The sequence below is a fragment of the Colias eurytheme genome, chromosome 1, assembly GCF_061535395.1.
Source record: "Colias eurytheme isolate Ceu_HAF_F1 chromosome 1, ilColEury1 Martin Lab GWU primary, whole genome shotgun sequence".
In the NCBI taxonomy this organism is placed as follows: Eukaryota; Metazoa; Arthropoda; class Insecta; order Lepidoptera; family Pieridae; genus Colias; species Colias eurytheme.
The window spans coordinates 210294-228862 of NC_142980.1; the positions used below are offsets into that span (position 1 = coordinate 210294).

The window sequence follows — 18569 nt, forward strand, 5'->3', positions numbered from 1 at the left end:
TTGTTCGTTACGCCATTTGTTATCTCGATGGTAATTCTTATTAGTAATCCAATTAAATGTATTTGTAAATCTGTCTTATTTCTTCTATTTCTATGAATTTTATTATTGTTTAACTATCTATCGTATTCTTTTATATCTGTATATTTATTGTTTGTATTCTCATAATGTTAAATGAAGTGCTGTTATAAGTATTTTTTTTTCTCAATGTTCTTGTATTTTTTATCACCTATAATTATTGTAATCTAAAATATTAATTTTGAGTCGACAACATATACCCGCAAAATTCGGATTATGGAGAATTTCGTTAAATTTCAATTGCACTGACAAACCAAGCAAACCACAGTCGCCATCTTTGGTAGTTAATAAACGTTCCGTTTCGCGCTTAGATACGCCTCGCCAACGTTTAGTTAATCATAACAAAAATACTTTTCGTCAGTCGTTGACATTTCTCGAAAATATTGTTTTTGACACTTTTTTATGATATACTTTTTGTTATGTGTTTTTTCTTTAAACCTAAGATTGGCCGATTGCGATAAATAGATGATAGAATAGATGATGATAGAAAGAAGAATACTAACCATAACCTTAAAGTCGAAGTTTTAGTTCAAATGTCCTTGTCATTTACTTTGTGTGTACGTAGTTGGTCCCAAAGTTCTGTCACTGGCACATTATTTTTTAAATTTCGGACATGATTTAAGAAAAGTTTTATAGCATTCCATTTTTAAATGTTTGACAATTATTTTAAAACAAAAAATGAACATTTGCCGCGATTTTTCACGATGGAGTGGACCTTGAAAGAAAACCGAATAGCAGTTTTAGCGTTGCACCGCTGTGGGCACTCGCCGAGCACCATTTTCAGGTTGCTCAAAAATTTAAAAATTACGCTAAGGTTTGTGTATCGTACTATTAATAGATACCATGAAGTCTCAAGTGTTGAAGACAAGAAACGAACTGGTCGGCCTCGCTCCGCAAGAACACCAGCAGTGATCAAAGCAATCAAGGCGCGCATACGAAGAAATCCTGTCCGAAAACTGATGGCTTTGCAGATGGGAGTCAGTAGAAAAACAGTCAAAAAGGTTTTAAATGAAGACCTTAAGCTGCGAGCATACAAAAAAAAGAGTGGGCACTTACTTAATGCCCGTCTAAAAGAAATAAGACTCAAAAGATCCCGGATGATGTTAAAACGGTACGCGAAAAATCGACACCGTGATATACTCTTTACAGACGAAAAAATTTTTGATATAGAAGAAAAGTATAATAAACAAAATGATAGAGTGTACGCTGGGAGCTCTGAAGAAGCAGGAAAAAAAGTTCCGCGGGTGCAACATGGGCATCATCCATCTTCAGTGATGGTCTGGTTAGGAATCTCCTACTACGGGCCAACTGAGGTTCATTTTTGCGAAAAAGGGGTCAAAACCAGTGCAAAAGTGTACCAAGAGACGGTCTTGGATCAGCATGTCAAAGACTTGCCCAACACGCTGTTTTCGGGACATCACTTTGTGTTCCAGCAAGATTCTGCGCCTGCATACAAAGCCAAGACCACTCAAGCCTGGTTCGAACGTCAAAACATAGACTTTATAAGACACGAAGATTGGCCTTCCTCCAGTCCGGACCTTAATCCTCTGGACTATAAAATTTGGCAGGTCTTAGAGAGGAAGGTCTGCGCTAAACCCCATAAAAATTTGGAGAGTCTGAAGTCAGCTATAATTAAAGCAGTCGCTGAAATAGATAAGAATATGGTGCGTGCTGCGATAGACGACTGGCCGCGGCGATTAAGGGCCTGTATTCAAAACAAGGGTGGTCATTTTGAATAATTTTAAGTTATTTTGATTCCTTGATTAATGTACTTTATATTGATGTAATGGTGAATTATAGAAACAAAAAACCAAAGTTGTTGCTCTGTAACAAGAGATTTATTTTTATTTTCACAAAACACAATTATTTTACAATTAAACATTTAATACAAGTTATACTTAATTACTAACCTGTAACAAGAGAAACAACATTAAAAGCTATTGCTTCAAATAATGTTTGCTCTTAAATATTTCTTTATAAAATAAACCACGTTGCTTAATCACTTTAAAAAACCAGAGAGTATAAATTTTAAGGAATGAACCATAACGAGCAGAGCTGTCACCACAGATTAAATACTTTAAAATTAATAAATGTAAAAGACAATGTTATTCAAAATGCAATGAAGTAGGGAAAGAGCTTCATTTCATTTTACATCTCCCCCCCTAAAATGTTATACAGCTAAATAATAGAATGACATATTATGTAGTTATTTAATAGAATGATAATGCTATTTAGACAGTGGTATAAGCTTGGTAATGTGAAACAAGTTAGATTCAAATTATTTGTAACCCGTATTTACTTTATAAATAGAGTATAATTTTTCCAAAATTTCATAAGGTCCAATCTTTAATTCGTCAAGTTTTTTCCTGTTTAACCGATTGCCATTTTCCACATAGACAAAGTCTCCTGCTTTCAATTGAATATTTTTTCTATTTTTGTCGAATTGTTGCTTATTATAATTATGTGATTTGATAGTTCTCTCCAAAGCGATCTTCCTATCTTGTAATAAATCATTTTGTGTTTTATGTTCTCTCAATTCGTCAGGTAACATATTAATAACTCTTCCTTCCATTAAATATATCCTGATTTATATGTGGTTCTAATACAGGGTTTCTGCTTAAACTGTCTGCTTCTAAATTATTCTTTCCCGGTGAGTATATAATTTCAAAGTTAAATTGTGATAAGTAATATGTAAGATCTCCAAGTTCTTCATCCGTTCTTGCCTTTATATTCATTTTTTCTAACGGTTTATGATCTGTAAACACTTTAAATTTTTTTCCTATGAGCCAATGTTGCCAGTATTTTACGGCTTCTTTAATCGCTAAACATTCAAGATAAATAACTTTTTTCCGTTTTTGACTTTCATTTAATTTTCTCGAAAAATAGGCGCATGGCTTTTCTTCTCCATTTTCTTGGAGTTGTTTCAAAATAGCCCCTATACCTTGTATGCTTGCATCTGTATAAATATGTATGGGTAAATTTGGATCAAATATTTCTAAAATAGGTTTCATGCAAAGCAATTTTTTTATGGTATCAAAAGTTTCTTGACATTTTTCTGTCCAATAAAATTTTTGATCTTTCCTTAATAAATTATGGATTGGATCTAGCATGATAGATATATTTGGTATATATTTATTATTTACCATAGAAATTTATTTTTCCTAAAAACTGTCGAATGTTTTTCTTCGTTTTTGGAATCGGAAAATCTTTTATAGCTATTAAATTGTCCTTGAGTGGAGAAACTGTGTTATTTCTTATTATGTGACCTAGATACTTCACAGAATCCTGAGCAAAAGTACATTTAGAGAATTTTAATCTAAAGCCCTCCTTTGAAATAGCTTCTAATAATAATGATAAATGTTTAATGTGTTCAGCGAATGTCTGTGAAAAAACTAAAATGTCATCAATAAAATTTACTGTAAAATTGGATAGTTGATGTTTTCTAATAATGCTAGTTAGTATTCTTTGGAAAATTGCAGGAGAAGTTTTTAAACCAAATGGTAGACAGGTCCATTGAAAGTGATTTTCCTGAGTAACAAACGCTGTTTTTTTCCTGTCTTCCACTTTTAAAGGAATAGACCAGAATGCAGAATTTATATCTAATGTAGAGAAAAATTTACAATTTCTTGTTTTAACCATTAAATCCTCTATAAGCGGAAATGGTTGAGACTGAGGAACCACTATTTTATTGAGATCCCTGAAATCTATGCATAATCTAGACTTTCGGCCTTCTTCTTTTTTGTAGGCTAATGTTACAGGGGCCGCAAAAGGACTATAAGATTCTTCAATTAGGTTTTTCTCTAACAATTTTGAAACTTGTTTTTCTATTTCTTTTTTATCCTCAAAATTGCACCTATATGGCCTCTTGCTACAATATGTGTCGACTAGTAAATCTATATGTGCTTCATAGCCCTGCACTGAACCTACATCATATTTATCTTTTGCAAATAGTGTTTTATATTTGCTAATTAAATCATCTATTTCTGACCGTTGCTGAATGTTCAAGTGATTCACTGAGATATTAAAGTTTTTGACTTCTATGTGTTCATTAAAGTTTACTTTATATTTATCATTCATAAAAAAATTATTTGTTACTTCCCTATCCTTGTTTACATCCATGAAATATTGTTTGTTTTGAATCTTATCCCCTGTTGAGTCAGAAACATTCTTGTTTATTTGACTTATCTTGTCAATTGATTTTTGTGTAATCTCTAAATTTTCATTTTGAATCAGTTGAAAAGATTTAATGCAATCCAATCCAATCAAAAAATCATATTCAAAATTTTGTTCATCTATGACAAAAACAGGTATATTTTTTTCCATTTCAAATATTTTAATTTTTAATGTTACTATTCCTGTTGACTTTTTTACACCATTAATCGTCCTTAAATTTGCCTGACAACTGCTGTGGTTGTTGGGGTTTTTTTTTTTGCTAATAATCTTGAATTAATTAAACTTACATTTGAACCTGAATCATAAACCCCTAATGTTTCCACAGAATCATTTATTATTAACTTAATTTTTATTAATGGTGGAATTAACAGTTTTTTGGATCTATTTCATTTAGACTTAATTCTAATTCAGAATTGTTAACACTTCTAATAAGTTCTTTTTTTGAGCGATCACCGTCTTTATTTTTGTACCAACATACCGATTCAGAATGATAACGAGTAGCTTTCTTTTCTTTCTCACAGATCCGACATGGTCGGTCTTTTAAATTATCTTCTTTAATTTTTTTCGGGTCGACTCCCTTTTTATCTAAAATTTTCTTATTTATTAAATGTTCTAAGCCCCGAATACTATTAAACAAATCCTCAGTCTCTTTCAATTGATTTCTATCAATTTTATCAGCAATAAAATTAGGTAACCCAATTACAATTAAATCAATTAAAGTAGGTTTATCTATTAATTTGTTTATCTCTAATAAAAGTCTTTCCTTCTTTAGAGCATATTCTAACAATGAGCCCTGCCTATATTTAAACAAAAAAGCATACCTTATTGGTGTCCAGCCCTTGGTCGCATAAGTTTCACAAAAGTTTTTTTTCCAAATATACCATTTTGAACTTATTGTATATTTTATAAGCATAGAATTATACCAATCTTGACATGAGTCGTCCAAAAATAACCTAAACACTTGAATCTTCTGAATATCTTCATCGATGCCTATACGAGTACACTCAGCTTCAAAGATGTCCATCCACTGTGTTACACTTGATGTTCTTTTTGTGAATTTTTCTATTACAAACTTTTCAGATATTGATTTCAAATTAAACTGTTTAGAATCTTTCTTCAATTCCGAGAAATTTTCCAAAATTCTTGTAAGAACTTCTGTTGAAGGTTCATTCGTAAATACCTGCTGTTGTGCTTTTTCTTCCAGAAAATACCCTTTAAATTGCATGTTTCCATCTTCGTCCATATAAGCATCATGTAACTCGGGTGTTAGTGCAATCCATACGTGTCTTTTTTCGTGCCTTCTTTGCAGCGTGGCTTTTAATTTTTGAAAATGTTGGGTTTTTATTACCACGTCGTGTAATCTCACCGGTTGAAATTGTTCCGGAATGAGGAAAGTGTGGTTATCAGCGTCCATAATTGAGGTTATGCATATTACATTTGTTTTTGGATCCTCGCTTTGTTTTACGGTAAATTCGAATTTTAATTTCTCCATTGTTTAAATATTAGCTTTGTTAATGTTGTTTTGTAATGGTGAATTATAGAAACAAAAAACCAAAGTTGTTGCTCTGTAACAAGAGATTTATTTTTATTTTCACAAAACACAATTATTTTACAATTAAACATTTAATACAAGTTATACTTAATTACTAACCTGTAACAAGAGAAACAACATTAAAAGCTATTGCTTCAAATAATGTTTGCTCTTAAATATTTCTTTATAAAATAAACCACGTTGCTTAATCACTTTAAAAAACCAGAGAGTATAAATTTTAAGGAATGAACCATAACGAGCAGAGCTGTCACCACAGATTAAATACTTTAAAATTAATAAATGTAAAAGACAATGTTATTCAAAATGCAATGAAGTAGGGAAAGAGCTTCATTTCATTTTACATTGATATAAAATTTATTAAAAACTGATTGGTCCTTTTTTTTAAATCCTAATTTTCATATATGACAGAACTTTAGGACCGACTACGTATACTCTCTACCATAGCAATAGTACTCTGTGCTCTCTACTTAGTCTGTGCTTTGTTTGGATTACACCAAGATTACACACATCATGCCGAAAATCGTAAGTATTTCATAAAATGTTTCGTTGGTCGTGTCTCTATCTTCGTTTAGTCTTTTGTTTGATGATACCTGGGTCATTTTCACAAAAAGTGTACATTCGTGTTTTGGGTGTGTCCCACAACTTATGTATTTTATTTAAAGAGTAATATTAACTTTTAAGAAAAACAACACTAAAACTTTGGATCTGTAGTGATATCTTAACAATATATTGTATAATGTTGCTGCTTATAAACACCAATATTACCTTAATTTTCAAAAATGAAAGTAGAATGTACCTATTTTTGCACTGTCCCACTACCATTTTCATTAATATAACGTAACCTTAATGTATTTTTTTGACTTATATATAATAATGTGTTTGATATTTTGGAAAGTATAGTTATGCACCCTTTGTTTAATAATTACAGCAATAGTCTAATGTCGCATAAAAAATTTAAATAATTTAATCTTTGTGAGGACATAAACTAATTAAAATGGAAAATTCCCTTCCGAAACCGCAATTTTTGCGAAATGATTCTATAAAAACTACCATTTAATGCTTATTTATGTCGATTGGCAACATTATTAATGCTGTAAACTGGTTCCAACAAGTATTTCGGCTATTTTGACGTCGACCGGCGGACGAGCAACATACATCTCAGTAGCGGTCCGGTTTAGATTTCCCAGAACCGCAACCAATTTCAAGGTAAGTTTACAAGTTTATATCTTGCTAATTATTTTGATATCTTTATTAGCTTTCAGTGAACTTAAATTGATACCAAACTTGTTAATCTTATATGAGTTAGTTTAAAATAATAAAATAAAAGTGTTTAAAGTTAGACTTCCGATACTTCCGTTCCGTAACCAAAACGCAGGTAACGTAGAAATGGAATCGAAAAGTTTCGGAATGGAATTCTTAGGAAGATGATACATTATGTTTGTAGTATTGATCTATTTATAATAAGAAAATTTATTTTTATTTGGATATATATAAAATATTTAAGTTAAGTAAGTACTAAGGTAGGTTTTGAAGTTAAAAGTTTTTTTTTTATAATATTGTTGACATTAATGTACTCAAAATGGCACAAGTTGACTATCTAATAAGAGTGTTTTTTTCAGGTACTTTCCCTACCTGGTAAAAATGGTTGTCCTAGCAAACGTTGATAAATTTCTAAACAAAAATGATTTTATGTTATTGCACGAATCAATGTGGCCGTGGTTAATCACTCATTTCCGAATTGTGGAAAAATGTTTCGTTTGTGGATTTCCCACCAGTTTAATCCATAAACCATACCACTTTATTGTATTTGATAATACCAAAGTGAAGAATTTAATAAATGTTGAGTTTTTTTGGTGTCAGCAATGTACATTTTATGCCATTTATGATCACTATTGCGAAGATGAATGTAATTATTGTAACTAATTAATAATAGGTGGGAACTGCATTCTTTAATACGGCAAGAGTTACAGTACCCATGGTAATATTATTATAATGTACCTGTCATTTTGCTCATATTAGAATATTTGTAATAATTTGATCTCATTTTCTTGATAATGTGCAATAGTCTTAAGAATTCTATTCCGTTATAGAAATAGTCTATTCCGTGACTGTCCTATTTTATGTTTTAATATAAATATTATTTTTAGAGCGAAATGCTATTTAATTGTTATTAGATTTTGATACTTAAGATTTTAATCATTTGATTAATATAATTAAAAAAAGAGTTCCTAAGCTGTATCCTAATTGAGAAACATACCAGAAATTATTGAACTAATTTGGTACAAAGAGTAACGTAATGGAAATTAAAATGATGATTATGTATGTTTGCTATTGTTGATTTTATGTTTTATCTATTTTGTATTGAAGTACAAAATACCGTTAACCAATTATACTATTTGATTAAATCCAAATGAGTTTTATTTTATTTCTATAACCAAAAGCTATTCGTTTCGGAATGGAATAAATTTTGTTCTCCATGGGCAATAAATTAGTTGTATTTCAGTAAATAATCCTGATTAAGAGGTTTTATCATAATTTTCATATAATGAAAAGAATATCAATTGTTAATTTAAGTAAAAAAAACGAAAAACAATAAAAAAAAAAATCGTCATGTTTTTAATAGTGTACACTTTTTCTGAAAATGACCCACCTATATCATTTTGTTAACAGCCGAATCTCCGTGCATTTGGTAAACATTGTCACAATTGTGGAAAGTGGATGGAGCGAAGGGCTCTTCGTAAAGATGGTGAGTAGTATTTTAGTAGGTATGTGGGCAGGTTGTGTTTTTAAGTGAATTTTGTTTTGTTTTCTTCTTAAAATGTGGATTGTAAGCCTTCTGCATTTAAAAATAAAATAAGTAAGTACTTATTTACTTCCAGTGACATGCAATTTTTGTAATGGCAGAATATTTGCAAGAGATGGCAAACAAAAGCAAATGTGCAGTCGATGTGTGGAGTGCGACAACATTATACTCGGTAAGCGGCTCAATATTTTTTCACTTATAATACCACAAGAGCTTCAAAATTATCGGGTATTTTCCGATAGGTTCGTTGCAAACAAATGAAGAAGTCAAGTTTTTTTCCTGCGCGAGTGATTTTTCCTGAAAAACTTGACGACTTTATTTGTTTGCAGGGAACCTTGAGGGAAATGCCAGATAATTTTGAAGCTCGTGTGGTATTCGGGGGATTATTTTTCCGTCCCAAATGTCGGCCAATAATTTCACAATTGAATTGAACCTGTCAGTTTGACGTCAACGACCAGAGACAATTTTCAAAAAAATATCAGTATAATACCATGTAGGTTGTACCACGTGACGTCGAATGGTGCAATTCTATTGGTCGATATTTGGGTCAGAAAAATAATCTCTATAATTCGACAAATAATAATAAATGACCACATGCATAGCCTGTGTTGAGGTGTCATGAACACATACAGAAACACACGATTTTTTCACCGTTTTTCTCGATAATGAAATGAACCCCTTCATGCGCAAGTTCTACTTGAACTTGGCTGGCTCTTATTATACAATAGACATTATTAATTGTATAATATATTTTTGCAGATAATTTCAATTATTGCGAGTGCTGTGGCCTAGAAACAATTAGGCAGTTAAGAATAACCAAAGATCGGACACTTTCAAACCTTTTTCCAAAAAATTTAACTGCTCCTGTGGCATCTGTTAAATCACTAGCTGCCTCTAAAATACAACCTCTAACTGCTCCTGTTGCATCTGTTAAATCACTAGCTGCCTCTACAATACAACCTCTAACTGCTCCTGTTGCATCTGTTAAATCACTAGCTGCCTCTACAATACAACCTCTAACTGCTCCTGTTGCATCTGTTAAATCACTAGCTGCCTCTACAATACAACCTCTAACTGCTCCTGTTGCATCTGTTAAATCACTAGCTGCCTCTACAATACAACCTGAGAATTCCAAAGATTTATTTGATGATGACTTTTGGGTAAGTTAATGGTGTAGGTCACTGAGTACAGTAAAATGAAAAATAATACTTATTACCAGATAGAGATACGAGGATATACCTACATACATTCACAATATGAAGTTATTATTATTTGAATATTTATCTAATATATTTTCTCCTTTAACCCTAGATCACTAATCATTCGTCTCACAGTCGACCGGCACCTGTCGCGTTCGATGTTTAGGTATGTTCCCAACACTTTCTCGCCCCGCCCCTCTCAGTACCTTCCTGATTGCCAATTTATTGACCCGTGTGGAGACGACGCGGACGCACGCTTTCTAGTTCCAGAGTTATAGCAAAATAGTCGACTCACAGACGAATGTGTAGTGACTACGCGTGCAAAGTTAACAAGTGTGTATTTTTGAATAATCGATTTTTTATTGTTTATTGATACTGATTTATAATAAATGTTGTACAATACTTATTGTAGAAAGTTTATCTGCCTTTTTGCTAGTAATGTATACTGTTTCCTTTAATAGTTTTTGGAATAATACAAAGTAAAAATTTAACCTTCCTTTTATTGTATAGATGAATTTAGAGATAGATCAGGAGAAAATATTGAGTATTCTTGAAGAATGCGACAGCCACAATAAAGAGGGCGAGACACTTGAACATCAGTTGGATGGTTTTCGTAGCTCAGATTCCGAAGGTGAAGACAATTTAGAGAGAGATTTAGCAATCGCTACTGATCAAAGCGAATCTGATACGTCTTCTGAGAATTCAATGTTAAAGGGAGAACCATTGTATAAGGAGGATAATAGACTCTGACGAGGATACCAGCACGCAACCAGAAGGCCGCCACCAGCTATAACAGCACCAAAGGCGCAGTCGACTCAGTTGACCAAATGTGCTCAATAATCGGAAGACCAATAGGTGACCTTAGGCTATATTTTATAATATTCTAAATTTATGCATGGTAAATATGTCATTTATGTTTCTAACATGGTGAGGTTGCGTCAAAAACCATTAAAACTAAGAACTTTTATTAAAAAAAAATGGCAGATGGCCTAACTGAACCATGGTTGCAGGAGCGGTACAATACACCAACTTTGAGGAAAAATATCAAAACATACATAAAATATGTATATTCTAAAAATCAATGATGGTTTTCCTAGTACGTCTCAAGGACGGACAAATAAACGCAAAATATGCCGATTTTGTCCATATAAAAAAGGCAGAATGACTAAAAACTCATGCCACTCATGCAGAAAGGCAATTTGCGGCGAGCATACAATTCCTACATGTAATGACTGCAAAGACTGGAAAAAAAGACCTTATTTCTAATAATAATATTTAGATATCTAACTTGGCTATGTTGTTAATTATTTCACTTAAATATAACAAATAAATAAAATACATACATGCATTTTAATTTGTTCGTCTGTAAGTCGAATGTTTAGTGTCAAAGTAACACCGAAATATGTTTAGTGAGCTAGGGTTAAGGTCGATAACGCAGAGTTGACGATAGTCGAAAAGTCGCTGGTGACTGATGATGTTTCTTCGGACAACGAGAAAAAACAAAAATCAATGCTGTCAGTCTGCAGTATAGATTTTATTTCTTTAGAAGAAGAGGAGAAAGAAAATATATCAAATGGCGGGCAGACCCCCGAAAAAGCGTAAATATTCAAGCAGGTTTAGTACAGAACATCAGCCCCCCAGGACTAACTATGAATATTTAGCACTTTCAAATAACACCATTCAAGTATCAGTACATTCAGTTGGTTCTATGATTTATGAATGTGTTCAATGTCAAGCACTTCATTTTTTAGGTGAAAAAATTAAAAATCATTTTAAAAATTGTTGTCATAATGGGAAGGTATACATAGACCCAGATAGAACATTAAAGCCAATTCCAGATATATTATTAGATTTATACAAAGGCAATACGTCGGATGCTAATCATTTTAAAGCTAATATACGACAATATATGTAATTTAGTATTTACAATGGCATCCATAAATTCAAACTTGAACACACTCCCTCCAGGATTTTTCACTTATAGGGTACAAGGGCAAGTTTATATAAAAACTGGATCTTTGTTTCCGTTGCAAGATCATAAAACCACAATACAACCAATTGTACATAATTGAAGATAAAGCAGCATTAAATGAACGATTATCTGATTCTAGAAATAACATATGTAGAAGCAATATAATGAGGTCTTTACAAACAATGCTCAATGAATCCAATCCTTGTGTCAAAACATACAAAAGAGTGGCTGCAATTTTAGCTGAAGAGGAGTTAAAAGCAGCCTCAGAAAATCGACCCAAATATTCGGTATCAATGCATTTTTGTTAACATAAATCTCTTGATTTGCGTCGGTATAACACACCATCAAATAATGAGGTAGCGGTCATCTTTGTAGGAGAAAACGGTGAACCTCCATTAAATATAGACTTCTCTGTACAAGAATATTCTCAACATTTAACTACACTCAAATCAACCAGTCCCAAAATTGATCCTTTAGCCTTTCCTTTACTTTTTCCTAATGGAGAACTCGGATGGCATGAAAATCTTCAACACAGAGAAGAGAGTCGAACTGCTCGAAGCCGTCTTACAATGTTACAATTTTATCAGTACAGACTTGCTATTCGTAAAAATTTTAGCCCATTATTTTACGCCGAAAAACTTTTTCATGAATATTGTGTCTTGGCCTATGTTAGGATTGAATCTCAAAGATTATTGTTTCTTCGATTGAATCAAAAACAGCTCAGAGCTGACAATTATAACAATTTAATGGATAGCCTGTACAATAATGATAGAGAAATGGGTCAAGGAATTGGTAAAATGATAATATTGCCATCAACTTATGTGGGAAGTCCTAGGCACATGATGCAAAATTATCAGGATTCCATGGCAATTGTATATGCAAGTATGGTAAACCAGACTTATTTATAACTTTTACGTGCAATCCCAATTGGCAGGTAATCTTAGATAATTTACAAGGCACTAAAAAAGAACATAGACCCGATTTAATTGCCAGAATTTTTAAACTAAAATTGGAGGAACTTTTAGATGACATTACAAGGAAACATATTTTTGGAATACCGAGTGCGTGGTTTTACACCATTGAATTTCAGAAACGTGGGCTTCCACATGCGCATATGCTTATTATTCTAAGAAATGAAGATAAACCAAGGTCATCAGTAGATTATGATAAAATTGTGTGTGCAAAAATACCTGATCCAGATAAAGACCAGGAACTTTTTCAGACTGTGTCAAAAAACATGATCCATGGGCCATGTGGCCCTGGATATATGAATTCACCCTGCATGAAAAATGATGGAACTGCCTCTAAATGTTCTAAAAACTACCCAAATACATTTTGCGGAGAAACTAGAGATGGTACCCAAAATGGAGGTTATGCTATAATAAGAAGAAGAGACGACGGACGAACAATAAAAAAGAAGGATTTCGAGTGTGATAACAGATGGGTGGTGTCCTACAATCCCTATCTATGTAAAAAATTTAATGCTCACATAAATGTGGAAATTTGTTCAAGTGTCAAAAGTGTGAAATATATTAATAGCTATATATAAAAAGGTCATGACCGAGCAAAGATACAAATCACAGTAGCGCCACAAGAGTCCAGTGATCAATCGACATCAAGTAATGAAACACCATGATGAAATTAAGGCTTATATTGATACCAGGTATGTTTCGGCTCCTGAAGCAGTTTGGCGAATATTTGAATTTTCAATGCACAAAATGAGTCACACAATTATAGAGTTAGGTGTTCATTTGGAAAACCAACAAGCTGTCGTATTTACAGATCATAATGTTCATGAAGCAGCAGCTAGATCAGCTGAAAAATCAACATTATTAGCATTTTTTTGAACTAAACAGAACAGAAGAAAGTGCTCAACAATATCTTTACACTGAAATTCCGACACATTTCAGATTTATCCATGGACAGTGGCAACCACGAATATCTCAGTCAGCGGCTGATAAAGTAATTGCAAGAATGTATAATTATTCCTTTTCTGATCGTGAACGATATTATCTCCGGCTATTACTTCTTCACGTCAAAGGGCCAACTTGCTTCAGAGATGTTAGAACTTATGAAAATATTATTTACAACTCATTTCGAGAAGCTGCTCAAGCAAGAGGGCTCCTTTTGACGATCAAGAATGGGAAAGATGTTTGAATGAAGCGATTGATTTTAAACTTCCTCGGCAATTACGACAGCTGTTTGCGTTAATTTGCGTATTTTGTGAAGTAACTGATCCTAATGCTCTTTGGGAAAAGTTTACATCACATTTTATCGAAGACTTAACAAGATCACGCCCTGAAATATTATCCAAACAGTTGGCTTTACAAGAAATTGATGAAACATTGAAACTCCATGATAAGAGACTAACAGATTTCGGACTTCCGGAACCAGATATTGGTGAAAATAATGTTTTCTTATCTGATCCCGTTTATGACTGTGAACTTGAAAAAGCAAATGGCTATGAAAAATACCAAAAATTGAACACCGAACAAAAATGTGTGGTCGATACAATACTAAACGCTGTGAATAATCCCACAGAGAGAAAGCTGTTTTTCCTTGACGGCCCTGGAGGAACTGGAAAGACTTTCGTATTTACAACTATTTTAAAGTGAAACTTTTATTACATCGTCTCAAACTTTTTGGTCTGTGTAGCGCATGTCGCGTGTATCGCGGTACGGTCGGTACGCGACATGCGCTACACAAAGCAGTGTTCGGAACCGTTCGAACAGTTTCACTTTTACCGTGGTTTCATAAAACCACACAACATTTTTTTTTAAGATCTGAAAATAAAATTTGCCTACCAGCGTTTTCCGGTATTGCAGCAACTCTGTTAGATGGTGGTAGAACAGCTCACTCGCGATTCAAAATTCCAATTAATTCAGATGTAGATTCTACGTCTCATATGTCGTTAGGGTCACCAGCAGCTAATTTATTGAAGGAAACTCATTTAATCATTTGGGATGAAGCACCCATGACTAAATGTCATGATATTGTTGTAGTTGATCGACTCCTTCAAGATATAATGAAAAATAAATTACCTTTTGGAGGCAAAACTTTGTTATTCGCAGGAGATTTTCGTCAGATTTTACCAGTTGTAGTTAATGGGTCACGAAATGATATTATAAAAGCTTCAATTAAGCAATTTTCAATGTGGCCAAACTTTACTCAACTCCAATTGGCTCATAATATGAGGGCGCACGATGATTTAGAGTTTGCTCTATGGGTATTAAAGGTAGGCGATGGATCAGCTAATGAAGATGATGACGACCACATTGAACTGCCTCAACGATGCATTGTAGATAATTCAATTGTAGATTTTTGGTGTTTCCCTGAACACAAATGATTATAAAAGTTATTCAATGAAAGCTATCCTTACTCCCAAAAACGTAGATTGTTTTCAATTGAACGACCAAGTTGTCGAAAAAATCCCCGGCCTGCTTAAAATTTATGAAAGTTCTGACGCTGTGGTTGAGGACGACCATAATGATGTTTTAAACTATCCCGTAGAATTTCTAAATACTATAACGCCTGCAGGACTACCACCACACATTCTAAAATTAAAAGTTGGTTGTGAGAAATTTAAACCCGACTGTTGGGTTGTGCAATGGAACCCATCTTATTGTTAGAGCGTTAGCTTCACGTGTCATTGATGCCGAAATTATTTGTGGTAGCCATGTGGGAACCAGAGTTTTTATTCCTCGAATTCGTTTCCAGCCATCTAACAGTCAACTGCCTTTTAAATTGCCGCTAAGTGTGGCCCCAGCACGAGAGTAGAACACACCCACACGCTTTGCGTTGTGAGGCTCCCAAATTTCGACCTATACAAATCTTATGACCGAGATGAGCCGAAAAATATTTTTCATTTCCGACAAATATTCTGACAAAAAATCAGGATGATTGTTGAATCTGTGGTTTCAGTTTTTGGATACCGTCCCTTAACTCTATATTACAACTAAAATTTTTTTTTAATGATCGTATTATATTAAATAAACTTTAATTAATCACTACATAGTATAAAACAAAGTCGCTTTCCCTGTCCCTATGTCCCTTTGTACGCTTAAATCTATGAAACTACGCAACGGATTTTGATGCGGTTTTTTTTAATAGATAGAGTGATTCAAGAGGAAGGTTTATATGTATAATAACATCCATTAAGTAGTGGAGAAATATTTTATGCTATTATATTTAGACGAGAATATTTTTGAGGTTTCTAATGTGATGTCGTAAAAAATTACATTTTTTCCGCTTAAATTGCAAACGCAGGCTGAACCCTACGAGTTTTATCAAAATAATGTACTAAGTATTATACACATTGAAAAGGTCTACAGAAAAGTCCGCGATGGTATATGTCTATCTCTTATGGATAAGCCACAATAACTTTTTTTTGTCATTTACTTTTTACGACAAATAATGGCTAATTTTCGATGCGATTTTAACCAATACAGCATTAATCCTTAACCAATTAAATACCTTGAATACATTGTTCATTTAATATAGATCTATATGGCTCTTTACACTGTATGATTTAAGTGAATATTTTCGAAGATATTACAGATTTAAAAATTGCGGGACGTAGCGTTTGCAGCGCTACAGGCCGGCCGCCCGGCTATCTATTTTATACCCGTGCGAAGCCGGAGCGGGCGACGCTGTGTTTTTATATACAACGTTCACAGTTTTTCTGTAGTGTATATTTTAGTATCAGCATTGCACCCGTGCGAAGCCGGGGCGGGTCGCTAGTATTATAATAAACCTATCTTACAAAAATACCCAAACATTTAAAGATATTGCCAGTTTCTCGGGTAAAAAGTATTTGTGAAAGGCAACATTGAAGAAAGGATTCGCCATCTCGTTCGGGTATACACCGATGCCTGCTCTATAGTTCATTCTCGCTCTACGGTCTAAGGAGGGAGACGTGTCAAGAAAATGCGACATTACTGACATCAGGGCTCAGGCGCCCGTTAAGCCTATAAAAAGGCGGTAAAGGAAATAAGCTTATCCTCTTGTGGTAATTCTAGGTAGTTCATAATTTATATGCCGCAAAAACCAGCAAAATATGGGATAAAAATATTATTATAAGTGGACGCTCAAACATATTATATTTATAACGAGCGACCCGCCCCGGCTTCGCACGGGTGCAATCTGGTGCAATGCTGATACTAAATACACTAAAGAAAAACTGTGAACGTTGTACTATATAAAAACGAAGCGGCCCGCTCCGGCTTCGCACGCGTATAAAATATATAGCCGGGCGGCCGGCCGGTACCGCCGCAAACACTACGTCCCGCAATTTTAAAATCTGTAACATCTTCGAAAATATTCACTTAAATCATACGGTGTAAAGGGCCATATAGATCTATATTAAATGTACAATGTATTTAAGGCATTTAATTGGTTAAGGATTAATGCTGTATTGGTTAAAATCGCTTCGAAAATTAGCCATTATTTGTCGTAAAAAATAATTGACAAAAAAAAGTTATTGTGGGTTATCCATAAAGCCTCCTCTACACGTCAACGGATGTATCTGCAGACGTCATCTGCGGATGCGTCCGCCGACGTGTAGAGGGGGTGATTTGTGCGTCTGTGGTAGGTATTTAACGTCAGCAGATGCGTCCGCCTCGAATCCGTTTGTTGTCGGTATTGTGTCCGGCATCAAAGGGTTTCGGCGCGAACGTCCGGCGTCTGTCCACATCTGCCGACGCATCAGTTTGAACGGAGTTGCGATTGCGAGTGCACGCGTGCTTTTTGTATCTTATCATTCGTAAAAACGCTCGAAATGACGAACAATAAAAGCACAGAGGAAACTTTTAGGTTTATTGAGCTATATCAAGCTGAAAACTGTTTATGGAATCCCAAAAATAAATATCACTCAAGTAGTAGTTAAAAGTACTAAATAAATAAATAGCCGCGGCAGCTACGGTCTCAATATCCATTTTTAACCGACTTCAAAAAAAGGAGGAGGTTATCAATTCGGCCGGTATGTTTTTTTTTTTTTTTTTTTTTTTTTTTATGTATGTACACCGATTACTCCGTGGTTTCTGAACCGATTTACGTGATTCTTTTTTTGTTCGATGCGGGATGGTGTCGAATTGGTCCCATAAAAATTTTATTCGGATAGGCCCAGTAGTTTTTATTTTATGAGCATTTTTGTCTGTATTTGTAAATGTTGCAAGTGCAAGTTTGAAGTCGGTTGTTTTTAACGCAGTTATTGACTTGTTTAAATGTCAATGTGGGAGTGCGAGTTGCGCCTGCCAAGAATCGCTTCTGATCCCTGGTCTACAAGTGCACGAAAACGGTGAAGTTCACCTGACTTGCCTTTTATGTAGAGTCTACATAAAAGGCAAGCTACGGCGATAGTCTACATTGTAGACTATCGCCGTAGCAAGTAGAACCCGTCTACTAGATTGTGCTTCGCTTGAGTAATGCGCTGTGACTTGTGCTTCTGATGTTGTTGCGCTTGTTGGAGTCGTTGTGTTTGTGTAATCAACCCCTTGCTTCTTGTCTAAGTGTAATAGGGAATGATGTCTTCTTCTACAAATTCTGCAAGACGTTTGTTGTTTTCAATGTGAGACGGTATGATTGGGAACTAAACAATTAAAGCAAAGCTTATTCTTGAGTGCAAATTGATGTCTGTCTTCAATAGTTTGTTTAGAAATTTCGTTGCAGTGATAAATATAATGATTTTGCTGACAAAAGATACACATCGGCTGATTGTTACTTATTAAATGTGAATTCTTAATATTCTTAGCGGCATGGAATGATTTTTGTGTTAACGATCTATCTTTATTTGTTGTT

General features: G+C 33.9%; 2 protein-coding genes across 2 annotated transcripts; one reads left to right on the forward strand and one right to left on the reverse strand.

Moving 5' to 3' along the window:
* Positions 1-2923: 2923 nt before the first annotated feature.
* On the reverse strand, positions 2924-6136 carry LOC149910820 (uncharacterized). The gene is made up of 2 exons (XM_090119466.1): positions 5900-6136; positions 2924-5813 (listed from the first exon to the last, which is right to left on the reverse strand). The coding sequence occupies exon 2, from the start codon at positions 5738-5740 to the stop codon at positions 4613-4615; it is 1128 nt and encodes a 375-aa protein (XP_089975592.1). The 5' UTR covers positions 5741-5813; positions 5900-6136; the 3' UTR covers positions 2924-4612.
* Positions 6137-6310: 174 nt separating this feature from the next.
* On the forward strand, positions 6311-11404 carry LOC149910821 (uncharacterized). Its single transcript, XM_090119384.1, has 6 exons — positions 6311-6322; positions 8471-8546; positions 8680-8775; positions 9363-9455; positions 9618-9763; positions 11228-11404. Exons 1-6 carry the CDS (start codon positions 6311-6313, stop codon positions 11402-11404), a joined length of 600 nt encoding a protein of 199 aa, XP_089975510.1.
* Positions 11405-18569: the final 7165 nt, after the last annotated feature.

Coding starts and splice junctions, on each gene's coding strand:
- LOC149910820 (XM_090119466.1), bottom strand. CDS start 5,740: ATGGAGAAATTAAAATTCGAATTTACCGTAAAACAAAGCGAGGATCCA.
- LOC149910821 (XM_090119384.1), top strand. Junction 8,547..8,679: donor AAGGGCTCTTCGTAAAGATG/GTGAGTAGTATT, acceptor ATTTACTTCCAG/TGACATGCAATTTTTGTAAT. Junction 9,456..9,617: donor TTCAAACCTTTTTCCAAAAA/ATTTAACTGCTC, acceptor CTACAATACAAC/CTCTAACTGCTCCTGTTGCA.